This window comes from Apis cerana, linkage group LG16 (genome assembly GCF_029169275.1).
Source record: "Apis cerana isolate GH-2021 linkage group LG16, AcerK_1.0, whole genome shotgun sequence".
NCBI lineage: Eukaryota > Metazoa > Arthropoda > Insecta > Hymenoptera > Apidae > Apis > Apis cerana.
In genome coordinates, this window is record NC_083867.1 from 5,997,014 (window position 1) to 6,023,579 (window position 26,566).

A 26,566-nucleotide genomic window follows, 5' to 3' on the forward strand; every position below is an offset into this window, starting at 1 on the left:
GTTAAGTGAATTTCTCTCTCTCCCCCCCCCCCCCCTCCCCTCCCCCCTCCTTCTCTCTCTTTATTCTTTTCCACGTTCTTCTCTTTTTTTTCTGTTTTTTTCTCTTTCTCTTCTTCCTTCTCTTCTTTCCTGCGAATGTCCCTCTCTCCATCCTCGTGGCCATCTCTCGAGTTTCAACGAACCCCCTCTCCTAACCCTCTCTTCGTTCTTCTTGTCCAACAGAGTGAAACGGTTAGTTAATTAATTAACTAAAATTACGCGGACGAATGGAAATGTATATTTCTGGTGGAAACACCGTCGGGAAGACTGTCGATTTTATTCGTGTAATTTTGGGGGCTTGGTGAAAAGAAATGGCCATTCGTGGCGCGTGTGCCTCCATTTTAATTCTCTCTCCTCTTGTTGTTGTTGTTGTTGTTTCGTTTGCGTAAAATTTATACGCGACTCGTGTACAAGATCGAGGAAAGAAAGCGAGTGAGAAAGATTCTTCTCAGAGGAATAATATAATGAGACAAATTTTGAAGCTGAAGAAACTGGTCCAATCTTTAAGAGTCTAAAAAAGAATATCTATAAGAAACTCGATGTTGAGCAAGCAATTCATCGTTTTGATCGAGTCACAATTGCCCTTCCTTGATTTATTCCTATCGTTTCGGTAATTCCATCTTACACGTTCACTTACCTCTACCAAAACACGAAATCTGTCAGAACGTCCTGTTACGGAATCGTATAACGTCGCGTATGCGCCACTCCTCACTGTCTATCTTGCAAATTAGAGCAACGGGATCAATGGAAGTTGCGCTGGAAAATTCGTTCCCAATCCAATAATGGCTTCTCGGAAGCCGCTAATTAGGAGAATGAGATACGAGGAAGCAAGAATGCCGTCTCTGGAAGCCGATAAGATCCGAGTGTTTGCCGTTTCGAGAGAGCGAGAACTCGTCGATCTTGGCTAATTCGAGAGCTGAGGCTGCCAATCCGGATTTACGCCGGATCTATAAATTACGGATCTTCGAATATCTTTGCCAATGATAGCCGTATTAACCGTGGAAAGGGCCACCAATTGCGGTTCCTTCCGCCCCCTCACTCCCCTTGATTTCCATAAGCGCTTCAAAACTTGGATCGAAGCATTTGTCGAACGTTTCCGTTTGATTGTGCAAGTTGCAGCAGGTTGCACATTCTTTCTTATTATTTTAGAACTAGTCACAAGTTTTCCAAGAATGGGGATAAAGAACGATTCGAACGAGGAGTCGAAGAGGAGGGAAAAGTTTTCGTTTATCGAGCTAAGAGAGCGAAATTTTGATATTGATTGAATCGATTTTGGATCACGAATCGTTGATTTTTTGGATTTTGTGGGAACGGTTGATTTGATTGAACAGGTGTAATTATAATTCGTTTTTTTTGACAAGGTGTTTGTTAATTAAGGTTCTTAATTGTTCTTGGTTCTGTCGTGTTGTCAGAAGTGTGATGCTGTTTGAGATAAGTTAGATCACCTAGAAATTTCAATGAGCAATTTCTCTTTCTGTATATTAGTAGATTATTGTAGTCGAAGCTTGTAAAATGAATGTAAAAAAAGAAAAGAAAGAAAATTAATTTGTAAATGTCTTACGATAAGGAATCTTCCCTTCTTTTCCGAATTATCTCAATCATTATCGATGCTCGTTTCGATCAAATAGCAATAAAAATATAATAAGAACTCACTTTGTATTCAGCTAAATCTTGAACCACGCAAGACAAAATTGCTTCTCTTCCAACTGGAGCAGTTACATTGGCAATTGGTTCCTTGAAATTCGGATCTAAAAAAACCAAGAAAAATTTCACGGTTAAAACATCTGCTCGGTATTACAGTTTGATAATTGAAAAAAAAGAAAAAAATTGCTTCGAATCTGATACAATGATATTCATCATCCGATATTTCCTTGATTAAATATAAAATTTAGTTTGAAAATCGATTTGAATAGAGACGATAGAGTAGTAAATCGGACATGAGAAATACGAGGAGGAAAAAGTCTATTGAATTATTTTTAAAATGGTAGAAAAAGTTGCGGTGAGCCGGTATAAGACGATATCTTATTGGTGAATTGTTTCCATTGAATATCGAATAAGACGGTCCGTCATGTTCTCCCGTCAATTAATCCTAAAATCTTCATTGGAATTTTATAAGAGCACAAATATCGGGCTGTGCGTTCACAATCTACAATTGTACAATTTGTTAATTACATTTCAATGCATTAGGCCAATTAACAATTTCCACGATGATAATCGTGTTATTATTAAGATTCGATTACGAGTGTCTTGATTTTATTATTTGAAACGTGTATTATTTGAATGTATTCATTAGATTGTCCTTCGAAGGAAAAGAAAAATATTTATAGATTTTTTTATAAAGGTCCAAATCGGTCCAATCATCTTTATAGTCGACATCCCAATTTAGTCAGATTATAAGACCTAAAGAAATTTTTAGGTCAAACAACTATTTATAATATAACCACTGCAAGATTTATGTTATCTTATAAAAATAACGATGTAGACCGGCATCAAATCAATACTTTCCAATATTCGTGGTTCTCCATAAATTTTCCATCGCTAGATAATTCTTCTTCCCAATTAACGTATCCTAAAAATTTTCTATTCTGCAATCATTGAACTTATCCAAATAAAAAAAAAAGATATACGTACGTTTTAGATTTCGTTATATTTACCATACTCATCAAAAATCAATCTCCACCCTTCGATTTTCTCGATTCAAAATTTAAAATGTCCCAATTAAAATAAAATCGAATCAAATCTTTATAAATTCACGAATAAATTATTAAAACAATAGCGTCATCCAGCAAGAAACTGCAAAGTTCGATTAAAATAAAATCGAATCATATATTTTATAAATTTACAAAAGTTAATAAAACAATGGTAATAAAATGGCATCATCCAGGAAGAAAGGAACCGCAAAGTGTTAATTCTCCGATTAAAATAAAATCGAATTATATTCTTCTAAATTCTCAAAAATTAATAAGACAATGGTAAAAAAATGGCACCATCTAGGGAGGAAGATACCGCATCCAAAGTGTCGATCTTCCGATTAAAATAAAATCGAATCATACCCTTATAAATTCACAAAAGTTAATAAAACAATGGTAATAAAATGGCATCCTCCAGGAAGAAAGGAACCGCAAAGTGTTAATTCTCCGATTAAAATAAAATCGAATCATATTCTTCTAAATTCGCAAAAATTAATAAGACAATGGTAACAAAATAGCACCAGGAAGAAAGGAACCGCATCCAAAGTGTCGATTAAAATAAAATCGAATCATATCCTTATAAATCCACAAAGGTAATAATAAGTTAATGGTAACGAAATGGTGAGCCGCCGCCACAGCTCGATCAGCTCGATATCGAGGCATTGGGAGGAAGCAAGGGACCGCGTTCGAAGTTTGCAATTAAAATAAAATCGTATCGTGCCCATTTTACACACTCGCAAAAGTTAATGGGGTTTAACGCAATGGCGTGACAAAATGGTCCGTAAACAGCCGCTCGTATCGAGGCATTAGGAGGGACGGTAGTAGCATCGATCAAAGGTCGTTCGCCTCCCCAGGCGAAGACACGGTCAGTTACAGGGAGATTATTTGCCAAGGACATAAAACGGCGAAGGGCGTCGTTAAGGGCGGCGAAAGGAGACAGTGGAAGGGCGCATAGAGAGACGCATAACGTAGATGGCATAGTAATGGGAACATAGGGGAACCATAATTCCATTGTACGTGCCTATCCAGCCTGGTGGCGCGGGAGGGGAAGGGTTTGCTCTCGCGGGAAATTCGAGCGTATTAAAAGTCTCGATCTAGGTTGGTTTGATAGATCGGCTGTCACGAAATGGCTTCGTTTTGCACACTGCATCCCCCATAAGAATAGACCATTGGATAGATACAGTTTTTTAGATACTCCCTCCGTGAAATTTCTTTCCTCGTTTATAGCCACCTTTTGGGAATTGATTTTATTACGTCGGAGAAATTTATATAGAAAATGTGGGAAAAAAAAATGGAACTTTTTCAGGCTGCTCTATTAATATATATCCGTTCCATCCAGTTTCGAGCGTTCCACTTTCAAAAGAAGGAATGCATCTAAATAAATCAAGCACAAGTAATATCTCAACTACCGTTAGTAAGTTAATGGTCATGGTGGCGCTAGTATCGCGTATCAATCTCCCAATTTTTAGCCCAACGTTTTAAAAGAGGAAAAAGTAATGGCAAAAGTAATGGTCACGTAAATATCCGAGAAGCCTTAAAGAAAAACGTTCCTTCCCTCCTACGAGACATCCTACTTTCAAAAAAATTCCAAAATCACCATACTCTTACAATCGCCGTACAACTCACTACACCGATCGTTATCCACAAACGAAACGAGCAACGTTCTGCGTTGTTCCAACGTTATCTCGTTGACAACAAATCGAGGAGAGATTCTATTTTCGTGTTTCTCCTCCACGTTAGATCCCGATTCTATCCGAGAATGGAACGAGTCTCGAATGAGTTATCGTTCCGCGCATTAAGCCGGCTGCGAATGCGAGGAAGAGAGAGGCATTACGAGAGGAGAAAGAGGAGAGGAGGGCGAGAGTTAGCAAGTGATTTCAGAGGGTCGCGAGATATTTCAGGGTGCAGGGATGGCGAAATAAAGCGGGCCGCGTTGTTGCCTCGCCATGTTCATGCCTCGTTATTATGCTATATGTGTCCTTGTGGCCTCGAACCAGCTAAGGTCTCCCCTCGTCGTAAATGTGTGGCAAATGTGTGAAGAGGGACGACACTGGGAGGGGGGGAGGGAAGATAAATGAAGATGAAAAGGATCCTGGTGTTGTCGCGATCCGAACCGAGCTTTCAACTCTGTTCAAAAGGTAAAATGGTATGGAAAGACGGAGACTCTCCCCTCCTACCTTCGACACGATATTTGTGCAGAGATTCGTGATTGGCGGGATGAAGTTCACCGGTTTACCACTATAGGATACAGTTCCCAACTTCTCTTCCCTTTTTGCAAGAGTTCTACGGTCCAACCCTTCCAAACAATTTCGTCCATCCTTGGAGCCGAGCTGACGTTTGCGTTACCTCTTCATTTCACTCTTATCCCTTCCCCCTCCCCCCATTTAATCACCCTTTTTCGCAAAAATAAATGGAGGGAATATCGAGGAGGGAGGATTATTATCATCCCACGAGAAAGCAAAATTATTTTTGACGACCTCGAAATCAGCATCGAGTAAAAATTAAAATTTCACGTTGTTCGTACAATTATGTACTATATCTCGAAAACCGCTGAGATTCGAGGAAATCTCGTCGTTTCGGCCGAGGAAATCGGCCGATTACGCGCTCTCTCGTCATCATCGTTTAAGGGAGGAAGGAAGGAAGAGAGGAAGGAGAAGGATGAGGTGAAAAACGCGAGATGCGTAACTTCGTCTCCATTATCGCCCTCCCCCACTTCCTCCCCTGCCGCAAGATCGGGCGAGGGGGAGAAGCGAGAAAATACCGGGCCGCCACGAGTCGGCGGATCGAGCCGCGCATATTTGCCAGGCAGATGGCATAAAGAGGCCGAGATACTGTCGTCATAAATAGGGATGTAAGCACCCCCTAAGTAAGGGGGACACTAAGCACACGAAAATTCTTTATTATTTTCCGGCGTTATAAAACGTGGCCGGAAGGAGGACGCCGCCACGTCCACGTCGGCATCTCCGCTGATTTCTCCTCTCCCCCCGTGAAAATAATCTCGCGGAGCCACGCAAATCTGATTTTCCCTCCTCGCATTCCTTCCACCTAAAATTCCTCCCTTTATTCCTCCGGTTATAACGCGGTATCCATCCAACTACGCCCGCTCCCCGATTCGTATAAATGGTATTTAGAGAATTAAATGGTATTTCCAGAAGGACATTTTTTCTTCCAGACTTTCGCTCTCATCAGACCGCAAATTTTTATTTCTCTCGCACCTTCTGTGTTTCGTGCTTCGTGTTCAGGTTTTGGCTCTCTCTCTTTCTTTCTCTTCGAAAAAGAACAAGCTTCGAGTTCTTCTTTCTTCTTCTTCTTTTTCTTCTTTTTTTTTATAACGCGTTTCGGCGTTATTATCGTAAATTTTCTATAAAAAATGTTGGCGAACTTTGGGAAACAAAGGCAAGGAAGGGTCGGCCACATTTTTTCCAAAGTGAAAAAGTTTATAAATTTCCGAGTAACACGAAATAACACGGTGTACCCGCAAATGAGGACGCGTGAATGGAAGAAAGGAACTATTTCACTCCTCCTCTTACTCTCGTAAACGTCGTCTGGAAATTTTTCTCTTTTAAATGCGATGGCGGTTTTCCATCTCAAATCCGCGGATTGATATTCGACTCGAGGACAAGGCCTCGCCTCTGCAACGAGGCAATCAGTTTCGCTCCTTCTCTTTCTCCCACGAACGATATACTTTCAATTATATCCATATTCTCGAATTACGATTTACAACTGGGAAGGAAGAATGTTTTTAACATGGGACGAATCTCTCTTTTCTTCTTCTTTTTTTTCTTTTATCAATTTTTTCTGTCGCGATGAAATTCATTCGTGTTCCTGAAAATAAAAAGAAAAATTTCTCTTCTTTTTATCCATCTTCGTGGAGGGGAGGAAGCTGACCGTTCCTAAAGGGTATTGAAAAAAACGAAGGGAATTCGAGAGCCAATAGGATTGAACGAGTGACGAATATTTAAACGGCGACCTTCGCACGCTCGATTACTTTTCCCATTTACGCGCATTAATTGCTCCACTTGGAAGCTACGTTTCTCCAATTAAGCAAACAGCCATTGACTAAACACAGGCCGGGAATGGAAATGTTTCTTACGCAATTAACGGTTACGTGAACGGTTTGCGCGAGTTTTCGAAAAGAAGGGGTTAATAGCGCCGCGTTGTAGCCGCCCCTCTCCTCAAATGCTCTGCGTTTCCTCTCTCTCTCTCTGCCACGAGACCTCGTAATTAACTCCCCTTTGCTCTTTCGATCTTTTTTATCCAAAAATTCGTCTCGTGTCTTCCATCAGCATGGAGAAGGGAGATTCTTGAGAAACGTCGCCATTCTTTTGTCGAACGAGCGCGTCTTCCGTTTTGAATTTAAATAAGTTGGGTGCATTAACCTGTTGAAAGAGTGACGGGTTAGAAATTTAATTACGAGTAAAGTTACTTTAAGCGATTACTTGTTAAAACGATTAAAACAATAAATTATGGAAATAGCTTTATTCCATTAAATTTGGATTTGGGGAGAGAGGAAAAATGATAAATTCGACGAACGAAAGACGATCAGACGGAAAATTGAACCTTCGAAAATGGTTTCGCACGATTTTGATGCGTTAATCGGTCTCATTGTTCGATATTGGCAATACGCGGCCCACCCCGCGCGAGAAACATGAAGTTGGTTTATTACATTGTCCGCGCATAAACGTAAACGAGAACACTTATTCACTTGTCAAGTTAACAAAGTCCGTACGTCAACGGCATTGAAAACATGTTAAATTACTTCGTACATACGTGACGTGTGGCGCGGGCGTAAATAGGTCCATTCGAATCGATGTTCCATATTCGCTTTATGCGCGCTGAATCGTCAAGAATCTTTTTCGAATTCGGAATAACGTTCGATATTTTTTTTTTTTCGATTCGGGGATTTAATTAAAAAGATAAAAATATATATGTATAAACAGATATGAATTCGAACGAAAATTCGGAAAGAAGGCGACACTTGAAATTCTCCAAATCGTCTTCACCTTAAGAAATTATCATTTCCAACGACAAAAATTTTTCACATTATTTAGTTTAATATTTAATATTCAACGATATTATTTTTGGTAAAAAAATCATCAACGTCGAATTGTGATTCGAGTTTATATTTTCCATGTGATTGAAATTCTCCAAATCGTCTTCACCTTAAGAAATTATCATTTCCAACGACAAAAATTTTTCACATTATTTAGTTTAATATTTAATATCCAACGATATTATTTTTGGTAAAAAAATCATCGACGTCGAATTGTGATTCGAGTTTATATTTTCCATATGATTGAAATTCTCCAAATCGTCTTAAGAAATTATCATTTCCAACGATAAAAACTCATCACTTTCCACGTTATTTACCAAATTTAGTTTAATATTTAATATTTGATGCGCAACATCGAATTGCGATCCAAGTTTATATTTTCCATATGGTCAAAATTCTCCAAATCGTCTTCACCTTAAGAAATTATCATTTCCAACGATAAAAACTCATCAATTTTCACGTTATTTACCAAATTTAGTTTAATATTTAATATTCAACGATATTATTTCAGGTAGAAAAATCGTCGACGCGCAACATCGACAATTATGATCCGAGTTTGTATTTTCCATACGGTTGGAAGAAGGAAGGGGTTGGGGGTGAGGAGGGAAAAAAGTCAAAATTAAATGGGACAGGAGTAGAAAGAGATTACACGGGATATTAAAACTCTTAAATTATAAGCAACGGTGGGATTCCATTAATTTTAAGAAACATTAAACGCACCGCCACCGGCCCGGATATTATATAGCCGCAAATATGAGTCGCATAATTACCAGAGGCTCGAATACATTAGTGAAGAGGGGTTACACGATAGGTAAAGGTGCAGCAACGGGCTAATAGGCGAAATTTACACAAGAAATTTAGAAAAGAAAGAAAAAAATAGAAACGAAAAAAGAGAAAGAGAGAGAAAAGGAAGAAAAGAAGAAAGGAACACGCGCACCGCAACGGAAGGGAAACATCGACGGCGATAAGCAAAAAACTAATTGCACGAGTTTCCATGTGTGCGCAATTGCGACTCGTTGAAAACTCGTTCCACTTGGAATGAGAAACGCGAAAACAAAGACTTTTCTCTTTCTCTCTCTCCCTTCTTTTTTCGTTTCCACCGCACACGTAACACGCGCGACGCGAATTATTCCTCCCCCTCCGCGTCTTGTCCGCGCCGAAATCACGTCGTAATTTTTCAAATCGACCAATTTTACAAGTATATCCACTTCCGTAATATACCTAAAATTTTAAAATTAACCTTATAGGACGAATCTGAGAAACACAACTTCTTACGTTTTTGTTTCTCACGCTTGCGCTCGAAGATTTTTAAGATTCGAAAGGAGGAGGAGGAGGATCAGATGAGCAGATGACAGAAAAAAAAAACGGTAGAGGAAGGAACGCAATTTTTTAATTTTCACCGGTTCGATTCCCTTCTTCTCCTCCCCAATGTTTCGAAACACTGGTTTATCCAGCCCGCAATATCCGTATTGATATTCCATCGAGATCCGGTACAGTTTGGAAGAGAGTGGAGGGGGAGGGAAAAAATCTGACGCGCGTTGCAAAAAACAAAAAAAAAAAATATATAAAACCTCGGTGCCCGCGCAAAAAAAAAACAGGAGTCGACCGAAATCGCGCGTAAAAGATCAAAATACGGGCGGAGTCGGGGCAATAATCGTAAATAAAGCCGTTTCGCTCGAAATCGGGGATCGGATCGGAGAAGGTTTCTCGAATTTGGAAAAAAAGGGGCGGCAAGGGGCGAAGGTCGATCGATTATCGGGCCGTCAGAGGCTCTGATCGAAAACGCGGAGGAGGAACGCGGGGTATATCACTTGTCGCCACGTTTCTTGGTTTATTGGCGGCGGGATGTGTTGGCAAAGAAACAGCGTGTGATGCTCGTAACAGATTGCATTTCGTGCCGGGACACACTTTGTTACCCGGGTTTACACTTTCATGCACCAGAAACGACCTCACGTTTCCCGCCGCTCCGGTGTCGGTCTATTTATTTTGGCCACTTGGGTTTTCAAGGCGCTGTCACCTGCCTCGCTGACACCGGAGGGCCCCCTCCTCCTGTCTTTTCAAGTTCACCGATCCGCCGTTGAATAGAGGAATATTGGAGAATATTCGGGTATTTCGTGCGTAACGGCCTCCATTTTCTTTTCTTGTTCGATTTTTATATACATATGTATGTGTGTATGTATCTTTTTTTCTTCTTTTTAAATTATTTATTTTACGTATATATATATATATATATATATATATAGTTGGAAGTCGAGGAAAATAAATTTTCTAATTTTCTTTTCAGATATCTCTCGATATCTCTCTCGATGATATATATATAACTGGTCCATTGAAGGAAAGAAGAAGAATCCATATAAATATAATTGGATATAAATAATATATTGACTGGTAGGGATATAAAAGTTTCTAAGATTCTTTTTTTTTTAATTTTTAGAAAATGAAGGATACTTTTCGATTCTCTTCCTGATTCTTCTCTCTTAAAATTAATATTTTCGACGGTTTTGCGGACTTCCAGTGCATAGATATATAAAATACTTAGGTCGGGAATTGAAGAGTGTAGTAGAAGATAAGATTTGGTTAAGATTTTTAGTTTTCGAGAAATCTTATTTGATTACTTGCCAAGAATATCTTTATCCCGTAATGGAATAATAACACGTTATGGATTTTCATTGTATACTTGAAATATTCGGGTAGAATTTAATTTTGAAAGTTATTTGTTGCAAATCGTATTATATCCTAGAAAAACTACAACCGTTTTAACAAACTGTAGATATTTTTTAATTTACCATTTTATTCTCGACTGATTCGAAAATTAAATTTTACGTCTTGGGTCGACATATCTCTTGATTAAATTTCAAGGGATTAACTTTGTTCCTTTATCCATTTAACGAAGCAGAAAAATTCACAAGTACAATATGCAAATAACAGAATCGATAGTCCAAGTATCGATATTTTTAATTTCCAAAAATTTCACTCGTATCATATAATTTGCTCGATGGAATGAAATCGAACCGCCCTCTCGTCTCATTTTTCGTCTCTGCTTCTCAATATAGATAACTAGAAAAAGAAAAAAAAAAGACACTCATCCTTAATTTACATTATCCATCTTCCTTGTTCCTATCCATCGATCGAACAACGCGCAAGGGGTGCAAATTTGAGCGAAATTAAATTTTACATCTTGGATCGTGCCATCTCTTGATTAAATTTCAAAGGATTAACTTTCCTCGTTCCTTTATCCGTTTAACGAAGCAGAAAAAATTCACAAGCACATGGAATACGCGAATAACAGAACCGATAACAGTTGAAGTCCGACATATTTTATTTTCTAAAAAATTTCACTCACGCATTACAAATTTAAACTCGCTCGTCTCGTTTTCGATGTACTCGTCCTTAACCATTATCCATCCTCGTCGATCGAACAACCTGCTGCAAGGGATACGAGTTAAATCTGGCGGAATGGAGCCGAGCCTCGATTTTTCTAGCCCCCCTCCAGCGCGTAATAAATCCACCGTTTCTTGCTCGCGACATGTAAGTGCGTGTGCGACATATTACACGACATGTGCTCGGCAAGCCACGTTCAATTCGTACAATACGTCATATTTCCCTCGACTCGACTCGGTCGACCGACTTCCGTATCGAAAAATGGGAAAATCGGTGCGCTTCCTCCTTTCGGAATTCCTTTCCGGCCGATGCGCCTTTTTGCCGGTCGAGGGACGCCGGTTAAAGTCATCCACCACCAGCGAGCCGCTGCTCCACGCAAAATCATTAACGGTTAATCGAGCAATATTTTCATGGACCACGATTCTCCGTCGATCATCCCCTCCCGCGATGGAATTCCTTTCTCTTTCGTTTCTCTCCCCTTTTCAGTGCGTGGAAAGGAGGGAAATCGACGGACTTTCGTTCCACTTTCCACAGGATGGATCAATTTTTTTTTCATCGTCCAGACGATAAACTATATATATAAATACGTATAAATTTTTCTCCTGTTATTCCCTTCCTTTTTGTATACGATTATATTTCAATTCCAGCTCCATCTTATCCGGAAGGATAAAGTGTTGAATTGTGAATTCAACGGTGAAATATAGAAATAATTACCGGAATTGGACGGAATGAGGGAATCGTGAACAAGATACGCGGACGAAGCTGCTCATAAAATAATTGCGGCGAAATGAGACGTAGCGAGAGAATCAATTTCTCGGTCATATATTATACAATGACGTAATTTTGGGCTGAGAATTAGGCGGGATTACCCGCTGAAATTTTGGTCCCTGAGAAAATGGTAATGGAATAGAGATAGGATGTACGTACATATATATATATATATATATATATAAAACCACGCTTAGGTACATATTAGATGATCAATACGATGGAACGGAGTGACAAGAGTGAGTAAGAGGAAAATCTTGTAACGGATCGGGCGTTTCGTGAATGAAAGAAAGAGAGAAAGATTGAAATTCGCGGAGGGATAATAACGCGAGACGGTATAAAAGTTGGAAAAACGGTAATATCGAGTAATTTCGCGAAGGAAACCAACCGTTTTTACACCACTTCCTATTATTCTCCGACTAATTTTTTTTTTTTTTTTTTTTAAGAATTAATGCGTGTCATTTCCTGGAAACTGGTACTTTCCATTAAACGATACACAGCAACCTACCTAATATGATTATCATCGCGTGTAATTTATATGCAAATTAGTATTTTTACGAGCGCAAATGAAGAAATAAAGACCTTACTCCTTTATCTTCGTTTCGTTTAAATATATTCGTACATATACGTGTAATCGGCGTTACAAGAATTGATCGTGCAAGTTTTCCTCCAAATAGCAATGAATGCGAAAGGTGGAAGGATATCTGAGAAAAGGAAAAGAAAAAGGAAGAAAAAAGAAGCGACGATCAAAATTTAATCAATCACGACCCACTTTTACCTTCGAATCTCCTCATATTTCTCTCTGGTCGCCTGTCCCCCATCCTCCTCCCCCCTTTTTTCTCATCTCGCGTCATTAGCATAGCATTAGAGCACGACCAAGTTTCTTTCCACTTTCCACAGTCGAGGGAACGGTTGCATCCCTAACGACTGTTAGCCCAACAACAAAAAGCAACCGGCTTTCTTTCCTTCCCTCTTGCCACTCTGCGAAACTTATTCTCCCCCTCCCCGACCGGGTTAGATAAGCAGATGATAACATAGTAATCACTTTTTAATTAGTCCGATATGTGGTTTTAATGGAGCCGTTTCAACGTGAAACGAATATGGCGAGTACGAAACGCAAGTATTCGTAACGTAACGAACCCATTGTCACCGTGATAAATTGCGCTTTGCAAAAATAGAAAGGTATGAAAAATATGAGACAAATGACTGCGCCGGTTCTCCAAGGATAGACAATTTATAATAGTGCTCTCTTCCCCTCTCTCTTTCTCTCTGGTAGTTTACCGGAGAAATAACACGAATTGCACCGTTTCATTTTCGAATGCACATCTTATCGTTTCCCCTCTCTTAATAATTTTAGTGGTGTGACTCGATAATCAGTCGTCCGCGTGAGTTGAAAAGACGGGAGGGGAGGGAGTTTGTATAAACGTTTTAAATCCTCGTATCGGCCACTCGATCGAATTCATTATCTGTTATCGATGATTCGTAATTATTAAGCACGATTATTGGCTAAATCTAGAAGTTGAACGTTCAACCGCGAGGTAGGAACTAACTTCTCCCGATACGTAGAGGCACAATGGGTTGCAAACTTTCTAGCAACCGTTAAGACGAAGAACTCGTCCCTATATATATAGCATACAGTGTTTCAGTCGTGATTATCTTGCAAGTAACGGGAATGATGTATTCATTGAATTTCTCTCTTACGAAAATATAACTTTTGTACGGTTTAACGTTCGAGTGAAACGATTGTCATTATTTTGAATATTATAATTTCTAAAACGATGCATATAAATTTATACTCGATACAACAAATAAAATTCTCGCCTCTATTTAATAACAAAAATACTTCAACGGTGATCGCTTGTCATCGAGCTACGCTACTTGGAATTTTCAACCATCGATTATGAATACTTCTCAACTTTATTTTAAGCGAAGATTACATTACTTACAGACGAATTTTCAATCGCTATTAAAATTAATAACAAAAATATTTCAACAAAGAGCGCTTATCATCGAGCTACACTACTTACAGACGAACTTTCAGTCGCTATTAAAATTAATAACAAAAATATTTCAACAAAGAGCGCTTATCATCGAGCTACACTACTTACAGACGAACTTTCAGTCGCTATTGAAATTAATAACAAAAATATTTCAACGAAGATCGCTTGTCATCGAGCTACGCTACTTGGAATTTTCAACCATCGATTATGAATATCTTCTCAACTCCATTTTAAGCGAAGATCACATTACTTACAGACGAATTTTCAATCATTATTAAAATTAATAACAAAAATATTTCAACAAAGAGCGCTTGTCATCGAGCTACGCTACTTACAGACGAACTTTCAGTCGCTATTGAAATTAATAACAAAAATATTTCAACGAAGATCACATATTGTCAAGCTACACTGCTTACAGACGAATTTTTAATCGCTATTAAAATTAATAAAAATATTTCAACGAAGATCGATTATGATCGAGCTACGCTACTTACAGACGAACTTTCAATCGCTATTAAAATTAATAACAAGAATATTTCAACGAAGATCGCTTGTCATCGAGGTACGCTACTTACAGACGGAATTTTCAACAATCGACTATAAATATTTCTCAACTTTATTTTAAGCGAAGATCACACTATCTATAGACGAATTTTCAATCGCTATTAAAATTAATAACAAAAATATTTCAACAAAGATCGATTATGATCGAGCTACGCTACTTACAGACGAACTTTCAATCGCTATTGAAATTAATAACAAGAATATTTCAACGAACATCACATATAGTCGATCTGTTTTAACGAATTTTCAATAATCAATCATAAATACTTCTCAGCTCTAATTAATCAGAATTAATAACGAAACGATTTCGCTTATCATCGAGCTGCACTACTTATAGAGCACCGAGATACTCTCTATCCTTTTTATCAATCCGATAATTACTACAAACTCTGTTAAAACATCTTTCACATTTACGCGAGATATAAATCCTTTATGAGGCGACATCTGGCGCACGACGACTTTTTATCCTCCTATAATTTATCCAACAGCGATACGCATTTAATTTTTCAATGACGCGCCGCTGCTATATTCGTACGCTGATTACGAAGAGAAAATCCTGGACAGAGCTCGAAATTCGTTCGCCGGTTAACGAGGCCAGCTCAAATTTTACGGAAGGCACAGATACAGAGAGAGAGAGATATCGTAACAAGATCGTAGTGTAACCAAGTCGAAATCTCTTCATCCGCCGTGTCGACACGCGCCGCCAGCAGTCGTTCCGTTTCGATGCCTCGCTATGTGTGGAAGGAGAAGTTCCCCTGCTCCTCCTCTCACCAACCCTATCCCCAACATCCAAGTAAGGATCCTCTTAATTGCATGCGGTAATTATTGTTTACGCGGCAAATACATCAGCGAGCGTCACAGATGTTCCGTCCTTACAATCTTGCTAACTAGTTTACCCTTTTTAAAGGCCTCTCCTCTTTTAAAATCATCGTCCTCTCAAACCTCTCTCGCCTCTTCTCTATCAGAACAGGAATAATACTTAACGATTATCATAATTTTCGATTCTGCAAAACTTAATACGTCTCCTCTCTACCGTACTATACACTCCAAATCCTTCGAATCTGGTTGCTCACTTGACTCCAATACAAATCTCTCGAGCGAAAAATTTTTACCCATCGTGCATTCCTCTTCGAATCGAGCATATAACCACTCCATTCTTTCCATAATCTGAACGAACGCAACAAGGTAAACGCAACATCGCCACGATGATGATAATTTTCCGAGATTCGGTCGAAAGCATCATTTGTATCGGCGTTAAACGGTGTGTACACGAAAGGAGAAGGAAATAGGACAATAGGTAGGATCGGTGGAAGTGGGGATACAGAGGAGAAAGGCACGTAGTGTAATAAAACGTGGACTGGAACGAGCCACGGGGCTTTCAGGCGACGCATCGTTGGGTGGCCTGTTCCCTTATTCCTTCCAGGTGTTGGCTGGCCTGGTCATTAGTGGGCGTTAGTGCCTGTTTTGCCACGGCGTCGACCTGCACACGATCGACCTCCTCTGGGAAGAGTGATCCCCTTCTCCTTCCCTTCTCCTGCGTGGAACGTCGTAATGGAATGAAGGTTGTTGGAGGAGGAAAGGAAACGTGAGACCACCTCTCCTCTCCGTGGACGGTGAAACTGAAGAAGTGACCTGCCTTCTCCAACGATCTCTTGGAGGCGATGGACGAGACGATGTTAAAAGAGTGGGCTATTCGTTGACTTATGACGGCGCCATTTTCCACTGGAGTTACAAAGTTATCCAAGGAAATTGAAAGGATACTTTTTTTATTCAACGCTCTCTCTTCCTTCTCGTTCTCGTCGGAGAGAAGAAACAGAGAGTGAAATATTGTTTAGAATATCGAGGGAATTTCCTCCATCGATCATCGTTCGAGAAGAGAGACAATTGCTGTCGCTTGATTTCGTATTCGAACAGATTCGCGAACCGAACGATTGAGAATTGTTTAAAAGTTGTTGGAAAATGTTTCGATTTTGAAAAAGAAATAAAAAAAAAAAAGGGAGAAAAACGTGTTGTTGGACGTCGTATTTTCGATTTTTGGGAGGGCGGCTCGATGTTTAAATACGATTAACCGTAAAAACGGTGCGCGCAGTAACGAACGAAATAAAGATAAAAGTCATATTTTCTTGAAACACCGGTAGTTGTTATATACGGTTATAGAGACTTTTAGATCTCTACAGCCATTCTCGCCGCGGCATCCAAGTGAAACGAGGCGAGGGGGAGGAGGGAGGGGAGGGGCGCGAAATGAAAAATGGAAGAAGTAAAGAAAAAAAAGAAAGAAGATGGTGAATCGGTATCGTAAAAATCTCCCGGAATCAAGAACCACCGGAATTGATAAAATTTCGCATCGACGTCTCGTGTCTCTTCGCCTCTCTCCCTCTCTCCCCCTATATTTTTCCACGTTGAAAAGTTCTGAAAAAAAATTTGAATCGTCTTGAAAGTTTCAGTTTCGAGAAAACACTTTCTGCTTTTCCCTAATAATAATATTGTTAATCGATCCATCCACGAGGAAAATAATTTATACCATCTATATATATATAATAATAATCATCGAGGCAATTGATACTCGTTACGAATGTCGAAAAATATAATCGTTCGATGATAAAAATATAAAAAGTTATTCTCGTTCAATGGAATGTAATTGGATAGAATTTAATTCTATTGCATTGAATATATCAATATTCCATTTCGATTTCCTTTAACAGATCTTAATTAAGAAAAAACCCATCCCGGGTATTTCTCACGGATAATAATAATAATAATAATTCCTTCTTCCGCGTATCAGTTGCAATAATAATTTTTCAATTTTGATCGTTTCCAGAATCAGATTCCAGAATCGTCGCGTAAGGAAAAAAAGAAAAAAGAAAACAAAAAAAAATCGTGGCAAAGAGATGACGGGATTTAGGAGGACGTGTTTGCCGTCACAGTTGCCCGCCATATTCCCACATTAGTCTGCGCTAATGTAACAACGCCATAAAGCTCAGAGAGCGGAATGAAACGGCGGCGAACAACAGGGACGATCTTCGTTTAACGGAATAATAAAGCAAAATACTTGTTATCGATTGTTATCGATATTGCTTATACGATATCGTTAACGAGTCGATAAACTTTTAAACGCGTCCGATAAACCGTGTATGCAAAAGATTTGAGATAAACGTCGCGTTCCTGCGAACGCAAAATTTTCATTCGATGGAGGGGGAAAGCGATGAGTCAATTATCGAAATATCAGGTTAAAAAAGTGAAGGGTGAAAAAATTTCCAAACGAAATTATTGGGAATTTTAAAAGCGAGTGAATAGAGGAATCAATTATCGAAATATCGCTTCGAGAAAGTGAAATCGGGAGGGTGAAAAAAAATATCGTAAATTCGAAGAGCGATCAAAGGGACGAGTCAATTATCGAAATATCACTTGGAGAAAGTGAAATCGAAGGGATAAAGAGAATTTATATAGGCAAAAATATTGCAGATTCGAAAATGCACTGAAAGAACGCACTGAAATTTTAGGGGTTGGTTCCACCCTTTCGAAGAGACTTCCCGCCGAGAGAAAAATTGCTCCGCGTATGTAATCCCGTACAAAACTTTCGACTAGGAAATTAAAATTTTTCAGGTTAGGGAATTTTCCCGTAAGATAGTGCGATTCGAATATTTTTCCTTTTCTCGCGAATTTTTCCATTTTCCCAGTTTTCAGCGATTCCGGAGAATTAAAAAAATTTCGAAAAGAGAAAAGGATGAACTCGATATTTCGTGAAAAGGTTGGAAAGCTAGTTTCTCGCGAATAATCACGCGGATAGGAAAACGCGGGTAAAAAAATTGTGAGTAAAAAAAGGAGGGGAGGAAGAATTTCGAAACGTAAAGTCAACACAAAGATTTTTTCTTTTTTTCTTTTTTTTTTGAGACGTTATAACACGTCGAGCATTACTGTTAAAGAGCTATAAGGCAGCTCGTCGCGCACCTGCTATGCTCAACTGTTATACTTTCTACCATCCTCCACCCAGTAGTTGACAGGTTATTACACCTACGTTGTATACAAAGTATTATCTCGTATCGTACTCGTAAAATATGGCCTTCCATTATATTAAGAATTTTCCACGGTACACCGGTATACACTTGTTTCCCCTTCTGCCTCCCTCCCCCCTTCTTCCCAGCTCCCGTGAAATAAAACAATTTAAGTCAACCGAGGATGCTGCTACGAGCTCTCGCCATATTTATTGCGCGGCCATCGACGAAACTTTTATCGAATCTTGCGATGGAGGCCGTTGAAAATCAACGAAATCGTTCGTTAATTCCATGCATTTCTTATTTATTATATCCAGCCCGATCGACGCTTATAATATCGATCGAGATAACGAAGGGACCGATCTTCGATTCCGAGATAAATAATTGGAGGTGTAGGATTTGATTCTTCTTCGAGGCTCTCGTATCGCGAATATATGTTAAATCGGTCCTGATTTAAATTCAAATTAAACGACGGTAAGTAAAAGTAAAACTAAACTGTAAACCTTCCTCGGGAAAAGAAGAACGGATTATAGGGCCACAGGTTTAAGAAAAAAATGTAAAAGAGGGATATAAATTTCGTGGGAAGGGGAGGGGAGAGGGGATGCGCGAAAATTAATATTAATTTTGGAATGGAAATTTTTGATAAATTTACGCGGCCGCTTTTCGTGATTAACGTCGTTATTAACGAGAGGCAATATGATTATTATGACGCTGAATGCGTGAAATAAAAAAAGAAAACGCGAAAACAAAGTACGGTAGCTCGTACGTTAAGCAGGGATTAACATATAGTCTCGGTCCACTACCGACAGAGAATTCAATTTTTTCCCAAATTTGAATAATTACCAGCGTATCTGCGAATAAATAACGTGACGATTCGTTATTAGAATAATTCAATAGTAATTTATAATATCGCTCGAATGTTATATATTCTTTTTTTTTTTTGAGAGAGAGAGAGAGAGAAAGAGAGAGAGGAAAATGAATATAAAAGATACGAAATATTTATCTGTATATTATTTCATCGATCGAATCCAGATAACAATCTCTGGGATGGGAAAACACGATGAAGAAGAATCTATTAACTTAGACAACTCAATTGATGGAAAGAGTTAATTGGAAAGATTCCAGAACGAATTCTACCTCGCTGGTCATATATTTTCTACTAAAATACCTGTCCCATCGTGACAGATTCGACTGAGGGAAAGGAGAGAGAGAGAGAGAGAAAAAAAAAAACGAAGATACACAGTTTGGCGAAAATCTCGCACACACGCGTATCCGTGAAATCATAACATAAAGCTTTTTATTTTCTAATCCTAGAAAGGGGGAGAGAAAAAAACAAAAAAAAAAAAAAACAAAAAAAGCGAAAAAACGAAAAAATTCAACGAATTGAGATAAACGAAGCTAAAAATACGTAAAATATTTTGAGAAGTAATTTGAATGAAAGTATCGTATGTCCAAGCATTTTTTTTTCGATTTCTTTTTCCTTTTTTTTCCCCCTCCTAACTGTTTATTTTTACGTATCTCGAAACTTTTCGATTTCGACCACCGGGACAATACCAGTTTCGGCCAAATATTCGTGAGGGTATTCGTGACAACTTTTCCATCTCCCGAACCCACGATTGATTTCCCTTTTTCCAGCTTAGAAAAATAACAAGGAAGAGAAACTCGATGGGACGGAATCAGATTTTCGATAATTCTCATCGAGGAGCGAGAAAGATAATGACGAAACAACGGGGATCGGAATGGCATCGGTTTTTTTTCTTTTTTTAACTCTCTTGATAACGGGGATAAGTGGTGCGCACACGTACGGATCGCTTGCGGGCTATTGTGCGATGCAAGGTGGCGTTAACCAAGCTTCGTGATTTCCTTGAATATTCATTCGTTGGACGCCGGGGCAACGCTTTTTGATGAATATTGTAAGTGTTTATTTCGCTTTCACCATTTAAATGAACGTAACGCGATCCCATCGAAAGTCGCTTTTCGATACCGATTAATCTTGAATTATCCCCGCCTCTATCCTCGATGATCCATTCCCGATATCACGCTTCGTTTCTATCCGAGTTTCGAGTTTCTCGATCAACCGAGGCTAATAAACGTTGCTCCATGTACGTTTGTACGTTCATTATTTAAATCGGTGAAAAATTGATTTTTCCCTGATCCTAACTTCGAAATATAATATATTCGTGTTACATATTCTGCGTCTACGTAATACTCGTCATTACGTTACACGTTTCTTCCTTTTTTCTTTAGTAATACAAACGCGAGAATCTTTAAGAGGAATTGGACAGGGGGATATTCGATTTGGGGAACATTTAACGGTACGATTAGGCACGGAAGGAATTTATTTACTTAGTTGTCATTCGACAGTCGGAGGGATATTGAGGGTGGATTATAGCGATTGATAGCTTCGAAATCTCATTATCAGCGTAATAGAATACTTTAAAGAGAAGGGTGGACAGGGTTATGAGGAGGGGGAATCGGTAAAATTTATCTAGGGATACCCGCTAAACGTAAACTTGCGGTCGAAATTATTCGTCCATTCGTTTTATGGCAATAAACGATCGAACCCTCTTTCGTAACCGAAATATAATTTTTCCTGCGAAGAAAATTGGATAGAATTGGACGGAATACGAATCTGTCCTGTACCATCCCACATTTCGTTCCCACGAATATTGAATAAATATTTTAAAAACAACAACAACAACAACAACAAATAATAATAATAATAATAATCGAGCGCGAGATTATTCGCATTCGTCATGAAACACAATATTCACGGCACGAAACGCAATATTATAATTTTTCGGCGGGAGGGAGGGGGTAAGAAATGGAGAGGATTATCTTGCGGTCGCGATTACTTTGGCTTCCTTACGACGTATCGTGTTGTACGAGGCAAGGAGGAAATGCGACTGTTCATCGATCAGTGGCAAAAAAAAAGAAAAGAAAAGAAACGGCCTACGCCGTTTCGAATATTATTGCCGTCTATTCAAAAATTGATGCTCCCTCCCTCGGGTAAATATCGAAATATCATCCATCCGTATGAAATTATCGACTCTTTTTTTTTTTTTTACATCGTCGTTCGTTTCTTTTATGCCTGTAATAGATTTAAAGAATTTTAAGGGAAGAAAGATACAACAGTTTCGAGGCGATAAATTTCGCACGATTCGTTATTCTCGAGGGTATTTTCTTATTGATCGAATGATATTTTCTTATATAGGTTTCGGATAGGCTCGTCTTTCGTATTTTATCTTTTTCGTGGAATAATTCATCGATACACGAGAAAGTTAAGAACGTTCGTTCGGCGGCGAATGCACACGGATTTCCAACAGGTTTATTTCCTTCCGAAGGAACCGAGGGAACTTCCAAACTAATTTTTCCCCTCCCGGATCTTTTTAAGTTTTCCATTTGTCTCAAATTGCTCGCTAGATAGAAGCCTAGTTTATTAAATGTCCAAATAGGAAATAGGAATCGCGTTTACCTTAATTTCGGACATCCAATCCCTGCTTTCGTTATCAGCGGCGAAATACGATAAATAAGAAATATTGTATACCGAATAAATATTGGATTCCATCCTTTATGCATACGTGTAAGTACGTATATATATACTTTTCCAACGTATCGATCAAATTACGCCATTAGCAATCCATTAAAAATTCTCGTCTCTCGAAAAAACTTTCCTTCTTCCCCTCCATAAAATTCTCCCCTCCAAATCAAAATGCACAGCCAATAAGAATCACTCTCGTCCCAAAACTCCACCATAACCTTCTAACCTGAGACCTCCTCCTCCGACGAGTATGCACGCTACTTCCTCCGCCTCTACATCCGTTTCCTCTCGACGCAGCGCCTCTCGAAATTCCCAATCTGTATCCACCCTCCACCCCCTCCCCCGGAACGAAGCTTAGACAACTACTCGAACGTAGCAACGCCACGATCGGTTGAAAATTTAATCGGGCCGACGCGCGGTTATTCTCGGCGGGTAATTCGAATCTGACGACGACGAGACGAGACGAGACGAGACGGTGTCTCGATCGAGTTTTATTCATTCGATCGGGCGGCAAGCCAAGCAATTGGGGGAGGGAGAGAAAGGTTCGCCGGTTTAATTAAACGCACTTGGACTTTCACGGGTTCGACGAGCATTTCCGTTTTCCTTTCGAATCTTTCCCCTCTCCTCCTCCCCCTCCTGCCGCCTTTCGCAGCCTCGTTATCCTTCCTATCCCCCTATTTCATCTCCGCCTTCTTCGACGTTCGACCCTCTCCAATTCCCCGCCTGCAACCGGATTTATATCCCTTCCCCGCGAGTCACTCGCGGTATTCGTTAGAGGCATTAAGCTTTAATTTCGCTTCTTCTTTGCCTTCATACTTTCGTGCTCCATCTGGATAAGTCGTTGCTACATCCGGAATCTACTATTTCCTTTTTTACGGGGGACATAATCGTTGCAGCTTTTTGCTCCTCGGAACGGGGATGATACCGTTTCGACCGGGGATTAAGGCTTGTTTCCGGTTCTAAGTTGTGACCTTGGGGGCGAGTTAAGAGTAGCAACGCTCTCGGTGGAAACTTTTTTATCTGGCAATTTTGGAAGTGGTAGAATCTCGATCCGAGTTTCTTTCTACGAGTTTCCAAGTGAATTGAAAGTATCGGTCTTTTTTAAAAATTTTCTATCTAGGAATTTGATCGAGGATTTGAGCTCTGGATTTCATTGTAAATTGATTTCGAAGGTGAATTATAGAATTTTGACTCGAGTTTCTTTTCGAGTTGTATGGATCTTTTTTGATTAAAACGTTTTATTTTGATCCGAATTTCTTCTTGCAATTAAGGTGAATTGTGGAAGTATTGCCTTTAAAGATTTTCTATCTAAGAATTTGATCGAGGATTTGAGCTCTGGATTTCATTGTAAATTGATTTCGAAGGTGAATTTTGACTCTAGTTTCTTTTCGAGTTGTATGGATCTTCTTTGATTAAAACGTTTTATTTTGATCCGAATTTCTTCTTGCAATTAAGGTGAATTATGGAAGTATTGCCTTTAAAAATTTTCTATCTAGGAATTTGATCGAGGATTTGAGCTCTGGATTTCATTGTAAATTGATTTCGAAGGTGAATTATAGAATTTTGACTCGAGTTTCTTTTCGAGTTGTATGGATCTTTTTTGATTAAAACGTTTTATTTTGATCCGAATTTCTTCTTGCAATTAAGGTGAATTGTGGAAGTATTGCCTTTCTTTAAAGATTTTCTTTTATCTAGGAATGTGATCGAGGAGTTGTGGAATTAATTTATTTTGACTTGAGTTTCTTCTTATAATTATAAGTTAACTTCAAAGAAAGTGAATTGTTCTTTTTTTCTATACAGAAATTTGATCGAAAATTTGGGTTTCGTTATAGTTCCATGGTAAATTGAGTTCGAAGATGAATTATAGAATTTTGACCGAAGAGCTCTCTTAAAACTTTTTATTTTAACTTGAGTTTCCTTTTATATATTCTACGAAGTTAACTACGAAGATGAATTAGTGTCCTTTTTTTAAACAATTTTCTACCTAGAATATTAATCGAGGATCTCTTTTTGATCCAATTGATCTTGAAAACGAGCTAGAGATGCTTTAACCGTCCGTTTTAGTGAAAATTTGATATGAAATTTTGGAATAACGGCAAAAGATCTCTTTGTCGCTTCTCTTTATAGAAATTTTTCATAAAATATCGTCGAATATTTTCGTTTCACTCAATTTCTTCGCAGAATTTTTTTGACATTTTCATTCCTTTCTTTTATTTTATCCCAACAATAACGCAATTTTATTAACTCGGAGCAAACTTTGAACGTTCTTGTTGAGCAATTGTTCAGGTTATCCACACTGCGCCACAATCGATGTTTATTTTCATCGATTTACATGCAGATTCAAATCATTATTGATGTATATCGGAACGGATAAAAGCATTTGCATACGCGTTTTATTATTGAAATTTCCAATACAGTTTCCCCATACATTATTTGACGTGAAATCGTTTATCTTGTTCCTTTGGCAACATCGAAGAAAGGGGGGGCAAAGGAAACTCTATAAAACTGTGCACGACGCAAAGTTATTCGAGATTACGACCCAGGAACCCTTTTTTTTCTTTTTCTTTTTTTTTTTTTTTTTGATTTCAATACCATACAATAACACACCCGAGAAAGAATTTGTTTAAACGAGACGGGGAAATATTACAATCCATAAATCGTCTCTTTCCAGATAAAACTCTTCAAGTTTCACTAGTCAACCCCTCGTTTCGTTTAAAAATACTATCTCGTATTTTTCTTTTCTTTTTTCCTTTTTTTCGAAAAACGTGTCATTGTTAATTGCACGAAATTCCCTTTCCCCCCCTCTCATATTTTATCCCCTTCGATGACCCACATCGCAAAAAATTTCAAAACAAAACTTTCAACGACAACGAAAACTTCTATTATTCGTTTATTCGTTTTGTTCACGCATTCGCGATTTCGGATCCTTTCCCCTCCCCCAAGATAAATTATCGCGGCAATTTTTCTCGCAATGAAAATTCAAATGAAATAAAAGTGGATAAAAAAGATAACAACATTTTAATAATCTTCTCATCGCTCGATTATTGTTTCTTTCTCGATCGACGCCTCTCCCGGAAAAAAAGGTTAAATCGAGAAACAACGAATATGCGAACAGCTTTGATTCCCTCAAGCGCGATGGAACAAACATCAAAGAGCGTGGTCGGTGTTTAATATTTCGTTTCGCGAGGAGGGGGTGAAAATTTCACAGCTCGAACGTGGAAGGGGAGAGAGAAAAAAGAAAAAAAGGAAAGTGACGAATCAAGCAACTGGGTCAATACTCGAATATACAGGAGGCGGTAATGGTTAACGAGGGGCCAATCAATCGATAACACGAGAAAACTGTCGAAAAGGTGGAAATGTCTGTCGCACTCTTAACTCGCGGCCTGTCGTTACTTCTCAACCGGGATAATCCTGTGCAATTACGGCGACGACGGCCTCTTCGAAAAATAACCGATCGCCGGTGAATTCGTATCGATGGCCGATTGTTAGACGCTACATCCGACGGGAATGAGACGACGCGATGGAGAAGAGCGATGGAGAATTCAACGAACCTCGACGCGAGGAATAATTGTATTTTCTTGGAAAAAGAAACGTGCGTGTAAATGATTAAAGATCGGCCGATTTATAGATCGATCTTCTCCATTATTATACCATTATTATTCCATCGATTTCAATGATGGAATGGATATTAAAACGAGAGAAGGAAGATTCTTGAAGCTCAAACCGAAGCTAGAACTATCAGAGCTGGACATGTATCTATTTTTAGCAGTCAAAAATGACCGCGATTTATGATTAAAAAAAGAATGAAATCCGTAATATTTAATACTTCGACGTACCTGTAAAAGTCACCTCATCTTTCAAACAGAAAAATATTTTGACTGGCAGCGTTAAACTTCGAAATAACAAATCGGTACACGCGGAGATGGAAAGAAAGGGCGAGTTCAAAGTGGAAGAAAAGCGAGAGAAATTTCGAGTGTTATTAAATTTTTTACCACGCGTAAAATCCTCTCTCTCCCCCTCCACTTCCCTATCCACGATCGAGATCGGGAAAAATTATTCAGCCGATGCTGAATAGGGAGGGGAGGGGAGCCGCGTTAAGTAACACCGCGATCGCGACGAGGATGGCGAATGGAATACGAGGAGGGTGAAGGAGAAGGATGGAGAAGGTAGGTAGTTGTTATCACGGTCCCGTGATAAGTGAGAGTCCTCAGACTCTGCTCGTATACCGTTGCGGTGCTCTTTCATAATGATCAAGCCCCTAGAAACCACCCCACCGTCTTCCCAAACGCGTCTCACATTTTTGTCACCCTCTCTCGCGCCGAGAGAGCCGGGGAGACCGCCGTTTCCTTCTCCCTCCCTATTTTTCTCGTTAATTCTCCAGCCTCCAGCTCGTTAATTGATCGTTACCTAAAAGTTTTAAATATATATATATACACAGAGTGAAATTAACCGATTAATCTCTTTTTCTTTTTCTTTTTCATCGAAATTTATACACGGAGGACGAGTACGAATAATTATTTATTTCGCCCGTTCACGTA

The 26,566-nt window shown here is 39.0% G+C and overlaps 1 protein-coding gene across 4 annotated transcripts in view; it reads right to left on the minus strand.

The window, feature by feature from the left end:
* Positions 1 to 26,566, minus strand: part of LOC107999747 (lachesin-like) — a 195,600-nt gene that overhangs the window by 58,366 nt on the left and 110,668 nt on the right. For all 4 annotated transcript variants that reach the window (XM_062086728.1, XM_062086727.1, XM_062086729.1 and 1 more), the window contains exon 2: positions 1,693 to 1,787. In XM_062086728.1, the coding sequence (XP_061942712.1) occupies positions 1,693 to 1,787 (95 nt within the window). The remainder of the gene's footprint in view (positions 1 to 1,692; positions 1,788 to 26,566) is intronic.